At 37.6% G+C, this 25,292-nt stretch overlaps 1 protein-coding gene and 1 long non-coding RNA gene across 3 annotated transcripts; both read left to right on the plus strand.

Annotated features, from left to right (window-relative positions):
• On the plus strand, positions 1-1,921 carry LOC125799258 (uncharacterized). The gene is made up of 2 exons (XR_007438089.1): positions 1-1,026; positions 1,182-1,921. It is a non-coding gene; the product is annotated as an uncharacterized LOC125799258 (long non-coding RNA).
• Positions 1,922-8,916: 6,995 nt separating this feature from the next.
• Positions 8,917-24,630, plus strand: eif3ba (eukaryotic translation initiation factor 3, subunit Ba). 2 transcript variants are annotated; one of them, XM_022683383.2, is made up of 20 exons: positions 8,917-8,940; positions 9,091-9,307; positions 12,633-12,825; positions 12,922-13,041; positions 13,138-13,195; positions 16,425-16,553; positions 16,659-16,816; positions 19,059-19,190; positions 19,284-19,350; positions 19,462-19,508; positions 19,719-19,929; positions 20,644-20,716; positions 20,809-20,931; positions 21,054-21,132; positions 21,910-22,048; positions 22,168-22,293; positions 22,386-22,463; positions 22,562-22,670; positions 23,891-24,003; positions 24,105-24,630. In XM_022683383.2, exons 2-19 carry the CDS (start codon positions 9,205-9,207, stop codon positions 23,989-23,991), a joined length of 2,046 nt encoding a protein of 681 aa, XP_022539104.2. In that variant the 5' UTR covers positions 8,917-8,940; positions 9,091-9,204; the 3' UTR covers positions 23,992-24,003; positions 24,105-24,630. The 2 variants fall into 2 exon arrangements, with proteins under 2 accessions (XP_022539104.2, XP_022539103.2); XM_022683382.2 differs by having other exon boundaries at positions 8,918-8,940; positions 24,100-24,630.
• The last annotated feature ends 662 nt before the right edge of the window (positions 24,631-25,292 follow it).

The raw sequence follows: 25,292 nt of genomic DNA on the forward strand, positions 1-25,292 counted from the left end.
TATATATATATATATATATATATATATATATGTATATGTTTCTAAAATAGATATTGTGTGGTATATAATTAATACTAAAAGTCATTATTCTGATTTCTTTATGAGAAGTTGGACAAATATTCTGATATGTCTATATCACACTGATCGGATTCCCATGTGTAATTACATAACCTGTAGAACTGTAATTAATCTGTAACAATACATATTTCACATGTAGTTACACTGTTATTACATGAATTGTTAATGTGTAACTACACAGTTATTAGAGACACTTATTATAAAGTGGGACCGATTAAAAAATAATGGCTCACAAATATCAGTACTTACTACAGTAATGCATATCTCAGCTATTTATTAATTGATACTAGTTAAGATATTAATAAACATTGCTATGTTTTGTGATGTTTAAAATTGTTGTAAATAATAATGAATTGAATAGTACATTTTTTTGTAATGATAAATAATGTGTTTACTGGTGTTAATTAATAATAAGTCGAGGCATTCTGTTATAAGTACTGTTAATTAATGGATCAAAATTCTGCCCCTGATAAAATGCTGTGTGTCAGGCCAGAGGGTCTCGGAGCCCGAGTTACTGTGTGCTGTTGTTTTGAGCCGCGCCCTAAAGCCTCGGCCTTGGAGGAGCCTTCTATCTCTCCCCAGAGGAAACGACTCACATGCGAGAGCTGGAAGCCTCTGTAGTTCACGTGCTGCACCGTGCCGTGCCTCCCCTCCTATCAGGAGCAGAATCTGCTCCTTCCTCCTCAGCCTACTAATCTGCTTTTAACAAGAAAACATTCTACTGGGCTCAGTTTTATTTCATGATAATTTAATGTAACTTGTTTAATGTGATAAGCTCTTAGAGGGGTGCAGGGGTAAGCTTATGTTTTTGTGTTTTAGGACCACTGAAAAAAATTAAAACACCAGATTTTGAGAATAAAGTCGTAACAGAAAAGAAAATTATACATTTTTTGAAGAATAAAGTCAGAATATTTTGAAAATAATGTAATTATATTGAGCAAAAAAAAAGTCGTAATATTTTGAGAATAAAGTCATAATATTTTGAGAAAAAAGTCATAATATTTTTGAGAATATATTCGCAATATTAAAAAATATTTTTGTTTTTTTTTAAGAATAAAGTCAGAATATTTTTTAAATAATGTAACTATATTGAGAGAAAAAAGTCGTAATATTTTGAGAATAAAGTCATAACATTTTGTGAAAAAAGTCATAATATTTTTGAGAATATATTCGCAATATTAAAAATAAAGTACAATTTTTTTTAAAAGAATAAAGTCAGAATATCTAAAAAAACATATCAATATGTCTTGGTAGTATGTCACTTAATTCTTAAAATATTATGACGTTATTCTTTATGGCATTATGATTATTCTTAAAATATTATGGTTTTATTCTTGAAATGCCATTGTGTACGTTTTTTTTTTCTCAAAATTTTACAACTTTATTTTTTTAATATTACGACTTTATTCTCAAAGTATAATAAAAAGTGTTTTTTTTTTGTTTTTTTGCAGTAGCCCTTTTGCACTTTTGTCGCAAACTAGAAACCCACATACAGCTTATAATAAAAACACAGTGTAATATACTTTGAGCTACACATTTTTTAAACTGTATATTAATTCAGTCTACTGGCGTCTCTGGAAGCGTATTGGCTCTGATCTGCTTGTCTGCTCTGATAAACACGTCACTAATGGCTGTCACTGATATTAAGATATCCTCCTCCTCATTAGCATTATCTGATACTGTACTGTTTCTGACAGACTGTGTGACTTTCTGACACGTTTCCCTGTTTTTATGACTCTTTTATGACTGTACAAATTGTGAAATTTTCAGATGAACTGTATTTCTGATGTTTTGTATATAAGAACTGTATAAATACAATAAACTGTGTTATTGTTGAGCGGCATTTCTTTATTGTGACTATTCGGCCAGGTTGCAACATGTTTGTGTTTTAAATCATGTGCTATCATTTGCCTACAGTACCAGTTAAAGGTTTAGACACTCAGTGTTTTTTACAATTATTTTAAAATTTTCTGCATTATATTAAAAAAAGTATCAATACAGAGAGTAGTCAAAGCGAGCCGACAAACAGCAGTAAGAGGAGTAAACATGCCATAAACAATAATCAGTCCAAAGGTCATACCCAGGCAAGGATACATCAGAGGGCAGGCAGAAATCAGGGTCAGAAAACTCTCTAGTGAAGTAAAGAGTGAGTGAGGTTAGGGTGTATATATAGTGGGTGGAACAGTTGACATTAATATTCTGGTGATTGACTTCCTGGTGGTGCCTTGTGCAGTGTCATGTAATTGCGTTAGTGAGTGATGCCAGTGAGAGGTGCATTCTGGGTATCGTAGTCCGCAGGTAGAGCTGAATGTGGGAGAAAAAAGAGTACCTTCGGCCCCAGCTGTGACAAAAGTATGAAATTATTTCCAGAATATGATTTATATTTTAGATTCTTCAAAATAAGAACCTTTCGCATAGATTAGACAGCTTTACACATTTTGGCTGGATTTTCTCAGTCAGCTTTATGAGGTAGAGTCTCCTGGAATTCAGGCTTCCAGTTAACAGCTGTGCTGAACTCATCAAGAGTTAATTACTTAAATTTCTTGTCTCTGAATGTGTTTGAGAGCATCAGTTGTAAAGTAGTGAAGAGGTAGAGTTACAGGTATACAGTGGATAGCTCTATTTCTAATCCAGATTATGGTAAGAACTACTAAGTAACTAAGTAAAGAAAAAATACTTTAAGAAATGAAGGTCAGTCAATCCGAAAAAATTCAGGAACTTTGAAAGTATCCTCAAGTGCAGTCATAAAAAAGACCATTAAAAATGTTATGATGAAACTGGCTCTCATCAGGACCACCACAGGAAAGGAAGATCGTCAGAGTTACCGGCCTCAGAAACTGCACATTAACAGCAACCCAAATAAGAGCACCTAAGTTAGAGTATTTTGGTTTGTTTAACACGTTTAAGTTGACTATGTTCCTTCATAGTGTAGATGACGTAAGTGTTAATTTACGTATGAAAAAAATATATAAATGAATAAATAAAACATTAAATGAGATAATGAAATAATTTTGCAAAAGTAGAGGACCCTAACAGTCTTTGTAAAGAAGACACTACCCCTCATTGTCTGTAAGTTTGGCCTTTAGTAAGAAGAATATAAGACAATATTTAATATATATTTCTGTAAAACACATGTAAACATATATAAACACAAATACACACTCAGTCCTAAATCAGATTAGTCCTGATGTAGCCCCTCCCTCTATGAGAGCAGGGTCCGTGCATTTCCTGTGAACAGCTCTGAGTACGAGTTCAAATAGAAGAAAATAAACAGAGGCTGTGCAAGAGTTACGCAGCGCAGGAAACACCTCTTCAACCCCCAAACACAACCCACCAAACACCCCCCCCCCCCCCCCCCGCCACGCTTCACCCCAACTGGGCCCTATGTTGCTTCAGTGCCATTTTAACTACAGCACTAAGATGTATTCTTGCTCCCCCTGCCTCAGTGTTGCCAGGTCTGTGGTTTCTCTGCAGAACTGTGCTACTTTTGATGTATAGTCACTAAGGGGCTGAAGTGTTTTTGCTCCCTGGATTGAATTTTTATCCTCAGATTTCTCTTTTAAATGCCAGTATGATCAAATTGTGCAATAAAAATAGAAAAGGTCCACAGTGGAGTTCCACATACAGCATTATATAAAAACTGCTTGTTTAAAATTGTTTAAAAGTGTACAAAAACAGACCTTTTTTCTTTTCTGCACATACTTGCCTTTCCATTTATCTTATCCTGAATGTATAAAACCACATAATACACTACAAAATACTATACAATACACTGTAATACAATACACATAATACACTGTACTTCACAATAATATACCATTCCAAACCCGCTACAGTGAATTATATTATATTACAGTAGAATTCTAACTCTACACTACACTGAATTATACTATATCCCACTATACTACTACTGCACCACACCATACCCTACTACACTACACTGAATTATACAACTTCACCATACTATATTATACAATACTATACACTACAATACACTATATTACACTACACTATTCTACACTACACTACACAAGACACTATATTACATTACACTATATTAGACTACACTACATAACACTACGCTATATTACACTACACTATTCTACACTACACTACACAACAAGACACTATATTACATTACACTATATTAGACTACACTACATAACACTACGCTATATTACACTACACTATTCTACACTACACTACACAACAAGACACTATATTACATTACACTATATTACACTACACTACATAACACTACGCTATATTACACTACACTATTCTACACTACACTACACAACAAGACACTATATTACATTACACTATATAACACTACACTACATAAGACTACGCTATATTACACTACACTATTCTACACTACACTACGCAACAATACACTATATTACACTACACTACATTGCACTACACAACATTACACTATATTACACTACACTACACTCCCCTTATTACACTGCATTACACTACACTACATTACACTGTATTACACTACACTACACTACACAACAAGACACTATATTACATTACACTATATTAAACTACACTATACTATATTACACTACACTTTATCACACTACATTACATTACACTATATTACACTACACTATATTATACTACACTAAACAACATTACACTATATTACACTACACTACACAACATTACACTATATTACACTACACTCCCCTTATTACACTATATTACACTACACTACACAACATTACACTATATTACACTACACTACACAACATTACAGTATATTACAATACACTCCCCTTATTACACTACATTACACTGTATTACACTACACATCATTACACTATATTACACTACACTATATTACACTACACTACACAACATTACACTATATTACACTACACTACACAACATTACACTATATTACAATACACTCCCCTTATTACACTACATTACACTACACTACATTACACTATATTACACTACACTATATTACACTACACTACACAACATTACACTATATTACACTCCACTCCCCTTATTACACCTCATTACACTACACTATATTACACTACACTACACAACATTACACTATATTACACTACACTCCCCTTATTACACAGCATTACACTACACTACATTATATTACACTACATTACCTTATATTACACTACACTACACAACATTACATTATATTACACTCCACTCCCCTTATTACACTGCATTACACTACACTATATTACACTACACTACACAACATTACACTATATTACACTAAACTCCCCTTATTACACTACACCACACTATATTACACTAGACTACACTAGACTACACTAATGTACTGTTAATTAGCAGTATGTGGTTTTGGATGCAGACCGCGTTTTGAGTTCAGGCTGGTCGGAACACAGAGGCCTGCATACAGTGATGCTCACCTAAAGGAGAACTCCTCTAACCCTGCAGCAGGAGGAAGATGCACAATCGACCCTTTCTTCAGGCCAGGCTTGGCTCACTTCCACAAACTCAAACTCATGACTCTTGTTATCCTTACATTTCCTCCAGGCTGTCTCTTGCTGGACTTATAGTGAACTCTGATATTTACTAATCTACCGTCAATGTGAGCAGCAGCTGCTGTGCAGGATCTGCCAGATTTGTTGGACTTGTTCAGCTGACGATTGTAATAAGGTTGTAGTGTGCTCTTGGCCTGGGCCATGAGGAGGGTCGGGGGTACGGTGATGGAGAATGGGCCATTTCTTTTCCTGCTAATGTTCTTGTTTGGAATCTATGTCATATGTTATCAGTGTAACTGTTTGGAAATCACCTCTTTCATAAGTGTGAGAAAGTGAAGAACACTTTTTCTTTTTCTTTCACAAAGGTGCCCTCTGGTGGAGAAATAAAAAAAACTACTCAAAATACACCTCACATGAGCTCTGGTCCAGTTATATCAGAATTCACTTACTTTATCAATCAGTAATCCTGACCTCTCCAAATCCCTCTAATTTGACATGTTGGTTTAATAAGGTGTAACTACCAGATAATATAATATATTAAAGGAGACTTGTTATACCTCTTGGTACAAATATCTATATTACACTATATTACACTATATTACAGTCTACATATCTATATTACAGTCTATATATTTATATTACACTATATTACAGTCTACACTCAGCCCGCAGCATTGATAACATTTTTCGGTTGCGGGGCCATTTGATGCTGAGCGATGTTGAGAACTTGACCTAGCACTCAGTTCTGTATCTTTACAACTAAGGCTGTATCTCTGAAAACATTTTGTCCATTGAGTTTTAGAGCTTTGAAATTGACTGTGGGGTGACAGCAGGTAGGCGTTCTCTGCTGCAGTGCTGTTAGCCAATCAGAGGCGATATGTTTGCATGTATGAATATTCATGACCAAGAGCCAAAACCTGTCTTTCTCCAGAGACCTCTAATTCAGTGATCTAAAGCAGGGATAAATAGAAACACTGGCTCACATGGCATCCATTCATACTAGAGACTACAACTAGACATTTTTAAATGAATGAAAAAACGATAGAATGAGACCTTTAAGTCCTGGATGTGTCAGCATTTTTTGCAGCTAAATTAGAATATAATAGGATACAGTGAGAAATGGGGCTCTTATCTATATAGAAACCCTTTGCCTTGGAGTCTATAAAGGCTTAAAGCTCTGCCAAAAACCTGGGTGTCACTTTTGACAGCTTTAATACCCACAACGTCTGCAAAACAGCATTCTTCCACCTCAGTAATATATCCAAGGTCTGCAGGATTGACTCTCATGGCTGGATAACTGTAATGTGCTTTTTCTGGCCTGCCAAAGATCTCCGTTTCCAGCTTGCAGTGGTTGGGAAATGCTGCGGCGAGGATTCTGACCTGCACAAAAATGAGGGCTCATATTTCACCTGTCTTTAAAACAGCTGCTCTTTTCCCATCACAGCCGTTCAGGGGCTGTATTCTTGATGATCTGAAGACTCTTGATGATTGTGATTGTTGCACATTTAAAGCAATAAAAATAACAGCTTAAAATAATTTAATAATCCACTTATAATATAGTAGTGTAAAAGAAGTGTTTGCCCTCTTCATGATTTCTTATTTTATTGCATGTGTGTCACTCTTAAATGTTTCAGATCAGTAAACAACTGTAAATATAAGTAAATCACAATACAAGTAAACAATTTTTTTTATTATTATTAAGTGAGAAACAAATCCAAACCTACATGGCCCTGTATGAAAAAGTGTTTTCCCCCTAAACCTAATAACTGGATTGGCAGCTCTTAGCAGCAACAATTGCAATTAAGCGCTTGCAGTACCTTGCAATGAGTCTTTCACGTCTCTGTGGACAATTTTTGGTCCACTTTTCTACACAAAATTACTGTAATTATGCCACATTGGAGGATTTTCCAGAATAAACCACCTTTTTAAGGTCATGCCACAACATCTCAATACTGTTCAGGTCAGGACTTTGACTAGGCCACTCCAAAGTCTTCACCAGACCATCACACTACCACCACCATGTTTTACTGCTGGTATGATTTTTTTTTATGTTTCTTAAATGTTATTTTAAGAAACCAGATGTCAAGGGACACACCTTCCAAAAAGTTAAACTTTTGTCTCATCAGTCCAAAGAGTATTTTTTCCAAAAAGGGGATCATCAAGATGTTTTCTGGCAAAATTGAGATGAGCCTTAATTTTTCTTTTCAGCAGCGGTTGTTGTCTTGGCATTCAGGCCATTTTAGAGTCATGAATGTTGACCTTAACTGAGGAAAATGAGTCCTGCAGTTCTTTGGATGTGGTTATGGGGTATTTTGCGACCTCCTAAATGAGTTGTCGCTGAGACCATTGGTAAACCTCAAGTACATTCACACCAGATCCTTTACACCATTGCTAATTTTTAAATATTCATAATAACTTAAACATAATGTGTGTAATGTGAACAAATCTGTCCCTGAAACGCCTCACATGCCGCCTTTTTCACCAACAACAAAAAAACACATATTTGAGAGACGACCTGTAGCTTTCTAAAGGGAAATAAATGCGTTAGCAGCATATGTGGAGCTTCTTTTGCTGGAGTGGAGAGCAAACGGCTGGTCTGAAGTTTATGCTCAGCTTTGCAGCTATAGCATGTAGCCCATGCATAAAAGCAAAAAGACTTATGAATTCTGATTGATTCGACCGTTTACATTCATGTCGCATGTACATGGATCAGGTACGTATCTGATGTAGGACCATATATGGTTTTGGCTCAGATCTGATTCGAAAAAAAAAATGGATTTGGCACATTCACACAGGCATGAAAAAATATATGAGTAACTTCAGCCTGGTAATGTGAACATAGCTTTAATTATCTTACGCCCACATCTTAGTAAGTCGTGGCAATTACTTAATTATCTCATTCCCATGCACTAGAATATCAATCCCACGCCTTAATAAGTTGTGGCCATGCATTCATTTTTAACATGTTCTCACTTTAGGGGCTTCATAGGGACCATGCAATAAAATGTACATTATACAGTGTGTGACCTGATTCTGAGTATAAGGACTGGAGTCTAATGGAGAATGAATGTAGCCTTTGCTTAGTTTTACTGAATTGTTTAAAGTACTGATCTTCAAAACACGTGCTAACGTGTTGTATGCGTACATATGACATACAGATCATGCAGTACGTGCCCGGCCGGCTGCGTCACGCGCACAGCGTTCACTCACAGCGTGGCTCACGCACAGACAGACGTACAGCGCACGGGAAGCGAGCTGCTGGAACCGGCTCAGTGGGAGAAACCAAGTTCTCGAAAAAAGGGGGGAGACATAACTAGAACAGCATTTGGACAGGTTTTACACCAGTTTGACTCAAAATAAGCAGGTATGCTCATGCGCAGCAATGTGTTTATTTTATAAAATAAATTAAAACATGTACGAAGTTGTCTAAATGTATTTAAAGGGTTATAATTTACGCCCTATATCAGTGTTGAGCGGGCTGGGCTCACATGGCCTGTTCCTTTTCTCTGCGCAGGGGGGTTCGCGCCGGCGGCACCGCACATGGTCCTGCGAGGAAAAACGCTGGATTACGGTTTTTAACACCCGCGAATCGCGCTAATCGCCCGGTATTGTCCACAGCGAAGCCTCGATGAGAGATACGGAGGATATGGACGCAGAGCTGGAGTTTGATGAAGGCGAGGAGCCTTCGTTCAGCGACCCGGAGGACTTCGAGGATGATATCAGTGATTCGGGTAGGTGGCTGGGAGAGCGGCCGGCCCGGCGAGGCCCGCCTTCGGCCGCGGATTTCGCTGATACCGCGGTCATGCGGATTTCGGTAGCTAGGCTTATATATAATATATTTCATTAGCGTTATATAATTATTTGGGTTGTGATCATAAGCTGTGTGGTTTGCTGTTGAAGTAGTGATTCGGGAGCAGCAGCTGGATGCAGCAGGCATGATCATTCAGTGCCCGTTAGCTTAGCTTAGCTAACGTTAGGTTAGTTAGTCGGTTGATTAGGCCATAGCTTAGCTTAGTTACGCTATCAAATACAAAATCTAGCGTAATTAAGCTAAGCTAACAGCGGCTACCTGGATAAACAGGCTCACATAAACTACGTTATTTAGCTAACATAAGCAATTCTGTTAGTGTCTGCGAAAGCCCAATTTATTATTTAATTTTTAGCTGAATAAATAAGTTAAGTTAGCTATTTAATACGCCATAGCAGCATCTGAACCGGTGTTCTGTCGACTTCTGCTACCCATCAGTACCTGCTTTCGAAAGGCACTGCGCATGCGCCAACATACATTTTTTCATGCTCTTTTTTTTATAATAATTCTTTTTCTGTGTTTTTTGTTCGTTTATCAACCTTACATACATTACATACAACTGTAAATGACAATTTAATAATGTTAGTAATATGTTATTACCGTTATAATGTAATATAATATTGTATACAATATGTATTATTAATAAAATGCAAAAGCAGATTCGAATAACCTCTTATTTCCATAACTTCTCCCTGAGACTGTGCTTTATTGTGTCCAAGAAAAGCACATAGACTTTTACTGGAAATATTCTAGGTTTTAATATTGTACTTTTTGTGTATTTTAACCTTTTAAATATGCACCAGAGACGCACAGATTGACAAGGTAGCAGAACTCGACAGAACACCGTACAACATGCTAGCTAGCTTAGCTTAACGTTAGCTGTCTGGCTAACAAGCGTGGACAAAGCTACTATCCGTCTATGCTAAGCTAAAGTATTCTAAGCTATGCTAAGCTAATGAATGAGGCGTGCCTGACAGTTGGGTCACAATGTAACTTAAGTAAATAACTTTATTTTATGTGCTAATTAAGCAATCTATATGCCTTCCTCACGAACAACATGTATCCTTAATTATTAATAAATAAATACACGATAACCAAATTGATTGTTTCTCACTAAATTAAATAATGTCAAACCCACTATTTTAACATTTAGCTACTAGGATTGTGCAGTACATGTATTGTTAGCTAGTTATATATGTTTTAGTTATATTATGGCATGGTGCTGTCTCCAGGCAACAATACATTTCACATTTGGTGACTTTCCCTGTAAATTTATTTACTTAAAAATGTATAGCTATATGTCCTGCACATGTCTGCAATACATTTATCCTACATTTCTTATTTAAAAAATACAAAAAGTGTTTCCTTGCTATATAATGTGTGTTAGATTTATATTTTAAATACATTTAGATTGTAAGTCTTTAAATTACAGGTGAGCATTATGGCTCTAAAATAATATTACAATATTTCATGGTATTTTCACAATAACGATACTTTTGGCGATGTGACAAAACACTGAATATACAATAATATTTTGTATCACATTTGACACAACTGATATATCTAACCTCTAAATGGAAGTGATCTGTCATGTCATTTGTTAGTTTGCAAAGCTGCTAGGATATGTATATTTATGAAATTTTGATATATAATAATTATTAAATTTAACTAGGCCTGTCACAATTTTTTATATGGACATGACCTCAATATTTTCCACTGTGAAATTAGTCTGCATTGGCCTTGTTTATGAGCAGTGTTTTAGATGTGTCATTCTTAAATAATTTTGGATTCTGATTTTTAAATATTTTTAATTCAAGTTCAAGAATTAATTGTAAATGCATTATTATACTATTTTATTATCATAATATCACTGTCATTAAATTGTTTTAAAAGGAGAGTGTATTTTTATTGCAATTATTTCTTTGTTTTAGACCTAAATATATGTAACAGTGTTACACTGCTCCTTAAAGGGCTACACTTGCTCACTTAAAACATCTTAAATAAGACCAGCCTCAAAGACATGTTATCAGTGGTAATGTTATCTAATTGAGCAGCTGAATGTAACGGTTTGCTTGTAATTGTAGTTGGCAGTTTCTACAGTAGTTCTTGTAAGGGTTTTTAAGTCCTGCTCCTGAAGCCCTGCCAAGTGTATTATTGAATAGAACATCCATTATAATCTAGAGAAAGGCTTCTTAGTAGGGCTTTTGTTTCAGGTGTAACAAAAACAAAACTGTATTCCAAAAGAGAATGGTGCAAAAATGGTTGTTTTAGAAATGCCAAAGAGTTACTAGAGGTGGAAAAATAAGTTTTATTGTAGCTTTATATTTTAATATATATATTTTTTGTTGTATCCACAATACTTTAGACATATCAAGGACATCAGTAATTAAAGAATACCTAATTTTACATTTTATAAAAAAAAGCATAATTAGACCTGTTTAATTGGACGAGATATTTTGAATGAATCACATGTATCGAAATATTTGTTGTGTGTTTTCCAGTTTTAAGTTGTATTTTTTTAAAAACGTTTTTGCTAATTTATATAGAGGGATGTATGTATGTATACATACATACACACACACACACACCTTAACAGCTTAGATATTCTTAGAATTCCCTCTATATAAATTAGCAAAAACGTTTTTTAAAAATACAATTTAAAACTGGAAAACACACAACAAATATTTCGATACATGTGATTCATTCAAAATATCTCGTCCAATTAAACAGGTCTAATTATGCTTTTTTTTAATAAAATGTAAAATTAGGTATTCTTTAATTACTGATGTCCTTGATATGTCTAAAGTATTGTGGATACAACAAAAAATATATATATTAAAATATAAAGCTACAATAAAACTTATTTTTCCACCTCTAGTAACTCTTTGGCATTTCTAAAACAACCATTTTTTATATACACACACACACACACACACACACACTCATTACTATTTGTTTTACTCTCCTAGTTGATACACAGGTTGCATAATTAATATATGTTTATTTTTTTCAATTATCATTCAGCCCCAGTGAATTTGTCTTTGGAAATTGTTATGTAATGTTTTTACCATGTGTTCAGAAGAACTTGAGAGTTTGTTTCCCACCAAATGTAGAATTAAAAAATAAATTCTTAAAAAATGCTTCTATATGGATTAATTAAATGACTATCAAAAAATCAATTTGTCGCACCTTTCAAGAGTGTATGTTTCTGTTGAATTTTCACTTTATACTATTCTTGGCCTTTGCAGAGCTGCTGGGAGACATCCTCAGGGAGAAACCTCAGGAGGCTGATGGTATCGACTCGGTCATTGTCGTTGACAATGTTCCTCAAGTAGGACAAGACCGTCTGGAGAAACTCAAGAATGTCATCCACAAGATCTTCTCAAAATTTGGCAAAATCACCAACGAGTTCTACCCAGAAGCAGACGGCAAGACCAAGGGGTGAGTGCAGGTTTGACTGCCTGTGTTGTGAAAGTAGGTTAAGTTGAATTTGTCTAATAATGGATGAATCTCTTGCGTCTGCTCTCTGCTGTTCAGGTACATTTTCCTTGAGTATTCTGTTCCAAGTCACGCACACGAAGCTGTGAAGAACGCTGACGGCTACAAATTGGATAAGCAGCATACTTTCCGTGTCAACCTGTTCACTGACTTTGACAAGTATGTTCTGCTCAATTAAGCATTTTTAAAATGTTTTTTGCCTATTTCTGAAACACTATATTAATTTAAAATGCGTGTTTAATTTATCATTTCTAGGTACATGTCAATCAGTGATGAATGGGAACCTCCTGAGAGACAACCCTTCAAAGATTTTGTGAGTAATACAGACTTTTAATAGCACAACACATTACTGTGATAGATTTTTAGTTTATCTAAAGCCTGATAATGTTTGTCCAGAAGTCCACTCATCTTTTGACTTTTACCTTTCAAGAAACATGACACTTAAACCCATTGTCTTTGTCAAGCAAAGCTTTAAGGAGACTTATATCATTTGCATCACATGAGGTGGATTGAAATTGTAGATCCACGCTCCAGCTCCACCCAAAGAGTAATTGTTATACAAGATAAAATAAGAATAAAATAAAGAATAAAATGTATAACAAGATAGACATATATGTACAAATGTACTAAAGAAGGAGCGGCAACTCGAAATCCAGAGAGCAAAGGCATAAGGCACAGTTGCTGTAGCAGCATGGATGAGCATGAATGAAGAGCAGCAGTATGTTGAAGTGTGACAGTGCGGAGAAAGTGTCAGCAAAAGCATTGTATCTCCAAAAAGTGTAAATTTACAGGAGAACGTATCCACTATCATTTGAAGTTATTATAAGAAGTGTTTGTTTTAAATCATTTTGGGAATATAAAAACTACGTGAAGATGAGAATGGCAGTGGCCATGTTTACCACGCTTGTGCTAGAAAAAGATGGGATGTGACCTCAGTCTTAACCTGTCCCTGCAGCACATACACTAGTAAGCAAAAACAAAGTGATGGTATGAGCACACACAGCTGGAGTGAATAAATAAATAAGATAAATCCAGGGTTTGCATAATGTTGACTATTAATATTAATACTTTTGGACAATACTCCTTAATATTGTCCAAAACTAATAGGATACAGTGGTGGTAGTGATTAGAAACTGTGCGTAATGTCAAACCAGCTGTGCTGGTCTAACTTTAAGGTTGGTAATTTGATACCTATATATATATATATATATATATATATATATATATATATATATATATATATACATACACAGGTGCTGGTCAACGAATTAGAATAATTTGAAATAGTGCAATCATGAAATTCTTTGAATGCATTTTTTGTGCAGAAAGCAAATCAGGTGTTCACCGCACCTGTCCTACTCGTTAGACTAATCACAGAACTCGTTACCTGGAAAAAAAAAAATTTGCTCAGCTGAGCTTTCCAAAAGGCCCATTTAGGCCATTTAACTGTGACACTGTTGTTTTATTGAATTAGAATAATGGAGAAACCGTTTCATTGAATTAGAATAAATGCTCGAATTTTTGTTTTCTGTGAAGAGTGTTCACTGTGCAGTATAAAGTCAGGGTTGAGTAGAATTTCTAAGTTGTAAAATCAATCATGGGTAAGCAGCGCGACCTCTCAACCGGAATAGTGGCTCAAATTCAAGCCCTTCGCCAACAAGGCTTGACCCAAACTAAAATTGCTGAGCAGCTCGGCATCAGCCAGTCTTCCGTCTGCAAAGCTCTCAAGAAAAACTGCAGCAAGCGCACCAACTGTTCCGGCGTCCGAAAAACTTCTGCTCGCGACAACAAGCAGCTGAGAAAGATCGCAGTCAGCAACCGGTTCAAGTCCACTTCCGAGCTCACCGACTTGTGGAACAAGCAGACCGGCGCTGACGTCTCCAGATCAACCACTTACCGTCGTCTGCGCGAACTCTGCTTCAAATCTCGCGTTCCAGCAGTAAAACCGATGCTGAACAAGAAACAAATGGAGAAACGGCTGAAGTGGGCCAAAGAACACGGCGAGTGGACTGCTGAAGACTGGCAGAAAGTGGTCTTCAGTGACGAATCACGCTTCTGCATCTCCTTCGGTGACCAAGGTCCTCGTGTCTGGCGTCGTGGTGGCGAAACCTACAACCACGAGTGCGTGAAAAGATCCGTCAAGTTTCCCCAGAGCGTTATGGTCTGGGGATGCATGTCCGCTCGAGGTGTAGGGAAACTCTGCTTCCTCAAGAAGACTGTCAATGCTGCCGTATATCAAGATGTTCTGGAAACGTTCCTGATTCCGACTGTTGAGGAACAGTTCGGCGAAGAAGACTTCATATTTCAACAGGATCTTGCACCGGCTCATGCGGCAAAGTCGACCAAAGATTGGTTCACTAAAAAACAGCTTGAAGTTTTGGCATGGCCGGCCAACTCGCCTGACCTCAATGTCATTGAAAACCTTTGGGCCATCGTCAAGCGGAAAATTCGCGACAGAAAGTGTGTTGTGGCCTGGAAAGCTATGACAACACACTCAACACAAGAACAATACCAACCACAGAAATACAAGCCAATGTGATTTATAAAAATAATAATAATAATAAATAAATAATGGTAGAAATGTCAGGGATAAGAATGCCTAAAATAACAAACAAAACACAAAATAATGTCAGTATTAAAGCCTGAACCAACTGAACCAACCAAAAAATCCATAAATATTTAATTCCTAACTATCAAAAATAGGACAAAAAAGAATCTGAAAATAAACAGTCCTTATGCCATACATCACTACTTTGACTTGGACATGACAAAACATTAAGACACATAATATGACTTTGGTTATCTAACAGTATCAAGTACTGACAATAAAACAAGTAACAGCAGTAGAGAAATAGAGAAGATTTAAAGGAGAACAAAGTAAAATAAATTAATTGTAACAGTTACGTATTCATTACAGGACACTTTACACAAACTCATTAATTTTTCTTAAGAATGTAGGTACAAACATCTGTTGTGGAATCTTGGCTGTGTTTGTTTTGGCCTGTCATAATAACATTGTGCCTTCATGTCTGCTTTTATGCCACTAATAAATGTGCAATACAATCGTATACAGTTTACCATACAATATAATTCAGTTACACACTTTTGAAGATCACTGATTAAAAAATTAAGAAAATTCCTGCATTGAAATTTGAATATTATATATTTAACAATTCTAAATATAAATAAATTAAACGTGAAATGAGAGACTGAACTGCTTTACAATATCACAATATAATGTTTTATTATTCTGTCTAGAACCAGCTAAAGCACCTTTATTAGTAAAATTGAATGCGGGTGCTCTAATTTATCTTGTACGCTGTATATTAATGACATTAAAACTGCTGTAGCAGAGCTGAGTCAGTCTGTAAATATTAGCCCACTACAAGCAGCAAAGCCATCAGTTTACAGCCTGTGCCTGCTAATGTGTGAGCATGAGCAAGCACACATCTGCTGTCTCCCGGTAAATATGTCCATCAGTACAGCTTTAGAGCTGAGATGTCTGTCCTGATGCATCTTCTGCTCCTCTGATGAATCTGCAGGGAAATCTGCGCCACTGGATGGAGGAACCGGACTGCCGTGATCAGTACAGCGTGATCTACGATTCTGGGGAAAAGACTGGCATATTTTCCAATGATGTCAAGGAGCCTATTGAAGTTGAGGAGAGAGCGGTGAGGGTTTTTTTTTTTTACTATTTTACTCGTTTCTGCTCTCACTGCATCATCTACTCAGTTGTTAGCATCTCTAATGTGTGTGTGCTTATGTCTTTTAATTAGCGGTGGACAGAGACATACGTGCGCTGGTCTCCTAAAGGCACCTACCTTGCCACGTTTCATCAAAGAGGCATCGCGCTGTGGGGCGGCGAGAAGTTCAAACAGATCCAGAGGTTCAGCCATCAGGGGGTCCAGCTTATTGACTTTTCCCCGTGTGAGAGGTACGTGTGGACCTGCATACATTAATGTACATGATGGTGGGTTGCGGGAAGGGTTCTGAGTTGTTTAACTTCAAAGATAAAGGCTGTGGAGGAATCTTCAGTAACCTCTCTAACAGTAATCTCAGTACTTTAGTAACAAGTCAGTCCTGTGTTTATGTTAACAGTAGAAAGGCCGCTGTGCTACGCCTTGCTTTGCCAAACATTCACACAAAGCAATCCAGACTGTTCTCATACAGAGTTCCCCAATGGTGGAACAAACTACCTTCCACTACCAGATCAGGAGAATCTCTCGCTATCTTAAATAAACTCCTGAAGACAGAGCTCTTCAAAGAGCACTTACTCTCCTAACACCTCTAACTAACTACCTTCTACTACCAGATCAGGAGAATCTCTCGCTATCTTTACAAAAGTCCTGAAGACAGGGCTCTTCAAAGAGCACCTACTCTCATTACATTACATTACAGTACATTTGGCAGATACTTTTGTCCAAAGTGACTTACAATAGTCAAGTACAAGGTAATAGAAGTTTAAAGGTAAAACTTCTTAGAGGTCAAAGGGAAATAATGGGATAGAGGAGTGAAAGAGGGGAAGAAGGAAATGAGGTTAGAAGTAGTTAGTTAGTTAGTTAGAGGTGTTAGGAGAGTAAGTGCTCTTTGAAGAGCTCTGTCTTCAGGAGTTTATTAAAGATAGTGAGAGATTCTCCTGATCTGGTAGTGGAAGGTAGTTTGTTCCACCATTGGGGAACTCTGTATGAGAACAGTCTGGATTGCATTGTGTGAATGTTTGTGAGACTCATACTCTCCTAACACCTCTAACTAACTACCTTCTACTACCAGATCAGGAGCGTCCCTCACTATCTTTAATAAACTCCTGAAGACAGAGCTCTTCAAAGAGCACTTACTTTCCTAACTAGGGCTATAATTTGGTGCTGTGCGATATAACGATAAATATCGTTTCTACTGTAATTTCATCAATTATTCATGCAAATATATAAAGTAGGCTAAGATGAAATGTAGTGGCGTGGTCACTTTGCATAAACTCAAAAAAGACAGCAAGTCTTTGCGATGTATCAAGAGCCATGGTATCCAGGGTAATGTTAGCATACCACCAAGAAGGACCAACCACATCCAACAGGATTAACTGTGGACGCTGTAAGAGGAAGCTGTCTGAAAGGGATGTTCAGGTGCTAACCCGGATTGTATCCAAAAAAACATAAAACCACGGCTGATCAAATCACGACAGAATTCAATGTGCACCTCAACTCTCCTTTCTCCACCAGAACTGTCCGTCACCACAATAAATTATTGTGGTCTAAAACCAGGTGTTTCAGTTTCATTGTCCAACCCCTGTACTTCTAACACTTTTATCTCACTATTTCCCTTTGACCTCCTTTAGGTCCCGTCAAAAACGTTTTTGTCTTAAACTTCTATGTCCTTTACCTTTTGAATGTACATCATTATTGTAAGATGCCTTGGATTAAAGCGTCTGCCAAATTTAATGTAATATAAACAAGAACAGTCAGCTGAATCAAGTTTTAAAGCTTTAAGAATTGTCTGACTCTTCAAACCTTGTGCAACATTCAGCAACCAAGAGCCATCTAAACAACCATCAAAAGAGCTGAGATTAAACATAATCGATGCCCCGAGGCAGTTTTCAGCTTGCAGTTTCTACACTGTGTGCACTTTTGACCATATCCTCATTTTAATGCGTATTTTTCAAAGCCAAACTATATAAACTTGAGTGCTTATTGGATTTAGGCATATCAGCTTTTGTTTGTTTGTGTAATAAGAGAGGATTGTGGCATAAGGAGAGAACAATTCTATATATCAAGGTGTGCAATATGAGGCAGCTCTTTTCCTCAGCCAAAATAGACCAAAAAAGGAGATATAACTCTCTGACTTCGACTCTGAAAAGTAAAAAAAAATGTAAAAGGTATTTTACCGGGATGCAAAGCTTATGAAGTCAGAGTCAACTGGGTTGCAAAAAAAACGTGTTGAGAGAAAAAAAATGCAAATTAACTAAAAGATTTGAGAAGAATCCTCGTTGGGGCGGTCCTGATGAGAGTTAGTTTCATCACAACTTTTTTATGTTCTTTAGACTGCACTTTTAGGGTGCATTGCTAAATAATTATTGTATCTTCTTTAATTTATCAACAATGTCTTTCAGATCATACTGAATTTACCATAGATTTACCCTAAATACCATAGTATTTTGTATCAACTGTGTTTTTATTTTTCTTTAGGTATGTGGTTACATTTAGTCCCCTAATGGACACAAAGGATGACCCACAAGCCATTATCATCTGGGATGTTCTGACTGGTCAGAAGAAGAGAGGCTTCCATTGTGAGAGCTCTGCCCATTGGCCAATTTTCAAGTGAGTCTGGATCAAAATATTCTGACTGGAGTTTTTTTTTTTTTTTTTTTTTTTTTGTGCAATTCTTATGTTATTTATGTTTAATATTTTAAGGTGGAGTCCAGATGGGAAATTCTTTGCCAGAATGACTCAAGACACCCTCAGCATCTACGAAACACCAGTAAGTTTAAGATAAGCTGTGTTTAGATGGTTTATGTAAGAGATCTTGTTATATAATGGATTCAGTTTAAAAAATCACTACTTAATCATCTCTTTTTCCTTTTCTTTGTAGTCAATGGGTCTTTTGGATAAGAAGAGTTTGAAGATAAATGGAATTAAGTAAGTCATTAAGAACTTTCTTCGATTAGCAGAGGTTCTGAAACAAATGGAGAACCATGATGAATGTGAAGTGTTTGGTACGACCTTTAAAGTACTGTTGTCTCTTGTGCAGAGTCGTGCATGCATGCATTACCATACATTTAATCAGCATCAGCAAGAGAGCAAGTTGTTTCTGATTGCACACGTTCATTATGTTAAATGTGTCTGCAGGGATTTCTCCTGGTCCCCCGGTGATAACGTCATTGCCTTCTGGGTGCCTGAAGATAAAGACATCCCGGCGAGGGTGACCCTCATGCAACTTCCATCCAGGAACGAGATCAGAGTACGCAATCTGTTCAATGTGGTGGACTGCAAGCTTCACTGGCAGAAGAACGGCGACTATCTTTGCGTAAAGGTGGACAGGACTCCTAAAGGAACACAGGTACTTAGTTTGTCATTGAAATCAAAAGAAATAGTTGCAAAAATATTTTGCACCCAGAGGAAAAGTTGGTAAAGCATTAGCCGGTAACCGTGCTAAGCACTAGTTCTTTCGTCGTTCAGAGGCGATTATATCGGACTGCAGTCTGGACGTTTACCATGTTAAAACAAGCTACGTGGGACAAACCGCTAGCTAACATCGCCCTGGCTTACCGGAGCACTCAGGGTTCCTCAGTGTAGCGCTGTTGGACGGCATTTACTAGCGCTAAGTGCTGCTAATGCTAATGCTGCTGCACCCAGCCTTACTGGAAATCTGGAACTCTTAGCTTATTGTAAATAAACTGGAGTGCTTTACTCGCCCAAATAAACAGTTTTTAGGAGAGAAATCTGTGTAGATCAACATCCAGTGCACGTTTGTCTTAAAACGAAAATGTTTTTGTTGTTATTTACTTCCATTTTTTTCTTATGTATGAAAATAGACCAGAAAATAGACAATTATTTTCAGTCAGGGATACGTCTGGTGATGCAAATGGCTATTACCATTATCCATGTCTTTAAGGCAAAATCTACAAGAGTTTCATACCTGGCTCTGATTTATTCTGGATTTCAAAAACTATTTTTTGACCGAGTGTAGTTCAGACTGTGTTTTTTAGCTTTTTGTGGTTAAGAAATTGATCTCTCTTTCTAAACAGCTTGTTTTGTGCTTCTTCTGCTTCAGGGAATTGTCACAAACTTTGAAATCTTCAGGATGAGGGAGAAGCAGGTTCCTGTGGATGTTGTGGAAATGAAAGGTGAGGAAAAGAGGCAGAGAGTCTCAGTGTCTCAGAGCTTCTTAAATCTTTCTTTGTCCTTGATCTCACCTAATGCTTTATGTCTGTTCCAGAGGGCATCATTGCTTTTGCCTGGGAGCCCAATGGTAGCAGGTTTGCGGTGCTGCATGGCGAGTCCCCCAGAATCAATGCCTCCTTTTATCACGTGAAGAGCAATGGCAAGATCGACCTGATCAGTAAGTATCTTGCAGATTACGATTATTATAAAAATAACTTATTGTTTTATACACATTGAAAAAAGGAAAGAGTAAAAAAAAATATATATTTCTGATTTTTTTCCTCCCTTTCTGCTCTCTAGAAATGTTTGACAAACAGCAGGCAAACAGCATTTTCTGGAGCCCACAGGGTCAGTTCCTGGTGTTGGCTGGATTGAGGAGGTACGTATTCAAATAATAAAAAAAAAAAAAAAAACATTTCACATCTAAATAGACCTTCAGACTTTACATACTGGCCTGAATAAAAAAATAATTATAGTGCAAGGTGCTGTTATCCTCAGTCTGAATCAGTGTAACAACATTTCTTGTCAGACTGATCAACTGGATGATGGTTTGTTTTGTTTGCAGTTTAAAACAGCTTTTTTTTGGATGGTTTTAGATCTTTGAAACAATTACAGGAAGTTAAATCGGGCTTGGATACATTTTATACTTTAGAATCTTCTATATAGCGCATTTATCTTTGAGGACGGATCTGCACACACTTTTCACACACAATTTTCATATCAGTGTCTTCATGAGGGAGAGTCACCTGGAATAGTTTTCTTTGAAGCATCTTGAAGAAAGGAGTTCCTGGAGGTGCTGAACAATAGCTGCTGCTTTTCTCTCACTCTGTGAAGCTCCAGCTCATCCCAATTAAATCACCTCAAATCACCATCTCAATTCATTTTTTTTTTTTTTTACTTATTTCTGTTAATTACCGAATTCCATATGTATCCTTTAATTGTTTTCATGTCTCTTAATATTAATCTACAATTTAGAACAGAAATTAAATAAAGAAATGAAGACCAATATTGATTGAGAAAATGTGTCCAAATTTACAGTACTTGACTGGTACTGTAGGTGGTGATGACAGCACATAGCAAATTTCTTTACTGCGCTCAGTAAAAACTGCAGTGTGAATCCAAAACTAACCGTATCAAATCTGCTTGTTGTTAACAGTATGAATGGCGCGCTGGCGTTTGTGGACACCTCTGACTGCACCCTGATGAACATTGCTGAGCATTACATGGCCTCAGATGTGGAGTGGGATCCAACTGGCAGATTTGTGGTGACCTCTGTCTCTTGGTGGAGCCACAAGGTTATTATACGCCTCTTTGTTTTGTTTTTTTTATATAATGTGTTTGTGTAATCATGTTTGGGGGAAATGTACTGTTTTCCAGATGCCCTCTAACTCCAAATACAAATTTGCTTTCCCAGGTGGACAATGCCTTCTGGCTGTGGACGTTTCAGGGTCGTTTGCTGCAAAAGAACAACAAAGACCGCTTCTGCCAGCTGCTGTGGAGGCCTCGGCCACCCTCTCTGCTCTCTCAGGAGCAGATAAAGGTGATTTCAGACGCATGCGAACATATTGTGATTTATAAATCCAGTCCGTTTAGGCAAGGACTCACCATTCGGCATTTCTCTAAACTTTTCAGGCCATCAAGAAGGACCTGAAGAGGTACTCCAAGATCTTTGAGCAGAAGGATCGACTCAGCCAGTCCAAGGCTTCAAAGGTTAGAGCTTAGAGATGAGTTTTAGCTTGTGTCCAGTTAGTCATATTGTTCATGTCTCTGGATTCAGATACTAACTTTACTGTCACCGCCTTTACTAGGACCTGGTTGACAAAAGACGCGGGATGATGGATGAGTATCGCACGTACCGCGAAGCTGCCATGAAGATGTACCAGGAGCAGAGACCTCTCCGCCTCGAGCTCAGAGGAGGTAGAGCCATTACTTTTTTAAAACATATTTAAGAAGGGGAAAAAAAAAAACTTAGTTTGCAAAATGATTTTTCAAAGTAAGAGTTAAACTGTTAAACTATTTAGCCAGTGTTTTATAGTGAATCCAGCTAAAGTATGTCATTTTTATTTATCGTTTAGCATTGTCTCAAGTTACCATTGTTAGTGATACCAGTTACAGCTGCTACAATTAGTCACTATAATCAATGACCTCGACTAGGGCTGCGCATCCAAATTTGACACCAAAAATGCACCAACCGAGTAAGGAAAGGTCAAAAAAAACATTTATACTTTGCACGAAACTGCATTGTTGTGCCAAATGCAGAGAGCGAAAGTGACTCTCTCGCTCTCTTTCTGTCTTTCTCTCACTTGCTCTGTCTCTCTCTCTCTCTCTCTCTCTCTCTCTCTCTTGCTTGCTCTGTCTCTCTCTCGCTCTCTCTCTCTCTCTCTTGCTTGCTCTGTCTCTCTCTCTCTCTCTCTCTCTCTCTTGCTTGCTCTGTCTCTCTCTTGCTCTCTCTCTCTCTCTCTCTCTCTCTCTTGCTTGCTCTGTCTCTTTCTCTCTCTTGCTTGCTCTGTCTCTCTCTCTTTCTCTCGCTTTGTCTCTCTCTTGCGCTGTCTCTTTCACTAGCTGTTTCCCTGCTCACTTGCTCTTACACATGTTCTCTCCTCTCTCGCTCACTCTCTGTCTCTCTTGCTTGGTGTCTCTTGCCCACTCGCTCTGTCTCTCTCTTTCTCTCTCTTTCTCTTGCTCTGTCTGTCTCTCTGCCTCTGTCTCTTTTGCTTGCTCTCACTCTTGATTGCTCTGTCTCTCTCTCTCTTTCTCTCTTTCTCTTGCTCTGTCTGTCTCTCGCTTGCGCTGTCTCTTTCGCTAGCTGTTTCCCCACTCACTTGCTCTTACATGTTCTCGTCTCTCTCGCTTGGTGTCTCTTGCCCACTCGCTCTGTTTCTCTCGCTTACTCGCTCTTACTTAATAGAAAGAAGAAATACTAATACTTAAAAAAGAAAATCTTAAACTAAAAACATAAATAATTAAAATATTTGTTAGTGTATCTCATTCAAACAAAATTGGATATTGTGTTAGGCTTACGTTAACGGATTCACACCAGATCAACCCGAATAAGGTGTGAAAATGGCCTGAAGCAGCTTAATCCATGTTGCGGGCCAAAATGGCGTGGTCATCCTAATCCGTGTTCTGATTGATAGGTGTGGATACTGATGAATTGGACAGCAATGTCGATGACTGGGAGGAGGAGACCATTGAGTTTTTCATCAATGAAGAAATCATTCCAATCGGCGATCTGTAGTCCCAAAAGCAGGTAATGTTTTTTTATTGAAATCTGATTTAGACCTAAGAGATATGCCAAATCCTCAGTGTGCAGATTATTCACACATTTCTTTGCTTCTTTCCACAGAGCAGTTTTATTTTTGAGGAGTGAGATTGCAGTGGAGGGAAACGAAATCGGGCATCTCTCTCTCCTCTTCATATTCCTTGTTAACATCCAGCCAAGTGCCTTTTAATACTGGTTGCTGTGGAAGGAGAATTTCGTGCCGCTGTTGTTGCTTTTACCACCATATCCAGCTCTGGGAGTCGCCACCCTGCGCCACCCATCCCACCCCACCCCACCTTGACCTGCGGGCCACCACGGGTCTACCCTCTGGTTCTTGCCTTTTTGAGTTGAACTTTTACTTCTTCAGAAGGCCGTGGCCATGACCCAGCATGCCCTGACGCGTTGTTTTTACATCCCCACGTGGAAGGAAGACGTTTTGTTTCCACAGATTTTCCTCGAAATGAATATGTACTCTAGCGTGCACTACAGTGGGCTGTATCCTCCTCCATTCAGATTACCTGGTATTAAATGCACAACAAGGTAATAAAGTATGAAACAAATTTATCCTTTTGTCAGATGATTATCTCTCAATAAAACTGAAAGCCGGTGTCTGAAGCTTGCTGCTTGTTCTATGATGTGTGCTATTAATAGAGCCTATTAGTCACAAGTCATGTAAACCTTTCAAGACTTGTTAGATCCTGCCACACTTCATTCAGGTGTCAGAACAGACTGTCTAAATGGCTGTAAATGCATTTTTTTTTACATTTTAAAATGGGTTATGTTATAAGCATTTTTTTTTTCTTCAAGATGAGAAGCTTTTATCTTCATTATACAGTACAAACAGTAGAAGTTACGTTCCTAAAGGACCAGGGTGAGTATAATGTAAGATATTTAAGATTGAAGCAGGTGCTGCAACTTCTTTTTTTTGCTAGTTCAACACATGCCGTCAGCTTAGGGCTATTTGGGAAGAGAAAGACAAGAGAACTTTGAGCATAAGTTCGGACAGCTTCAGCTTGTCACAGAAAGCAAGTCCCCCCCCCTCTCCTACTATAGTAGAGTCAGATAGCAGAGATTAAAGGGAAGAGATGGGAGGAAGGTGCGTTGTGAAGACATGCCATGACCCATACAAGAAGGGCAGGGGATTTGTAGGATGTTAAATTAGAAAGGGGAAGTGCTTCAAACATGTTCCTCCTCCCTTAACCTCCAAAAAATCCTAAGGTGGCTGTAGAGGATTGTGCAATGTGGACAGGGGAAGTTGGTGGAGGAGCCTTTTTAAG

Source organism: Astyanax mexicanus, chromosome 3, assembly GCF_023375975.1.
Source record: "Astyanax mexicanus isolate ESR-SI-001 chromosome 3, AstMex3_surface, whole genome shotgun sequence".
In the NCBI taxonomy this organism is placed as follows: Eukaryota; Metazoa; Chordata; class Actinopteri; order Characiformes; family Acestrorhamphidae; genus Astyanax; species Astyanax mexicanus.

Excerpts from the sequence above, each read along its gene's own strand:
- eif3ba (XM_022683383.2), top strand. The coding sequence starts at position 9,205 with ATGAGAGATACGGAGGATATGGACGCAGAGCTGGAGTTTGATGAAGGC. Across the intron at positions 13,042-13,137 it reads CTGTTCACTGACTTTGACAA|GTACATGTCAATCAGTGATG; the intron begins GTATGTTCTGCT and ends TATCATTTCTAG. Across the intron at positions 22,049-22,167 it reads TCTCTTGGTGGAGCCACAAG|GTGGACAATGCCTTCTGGCT; the intron begins GTTATTATACGC and ends TTGCTTTCCCAG.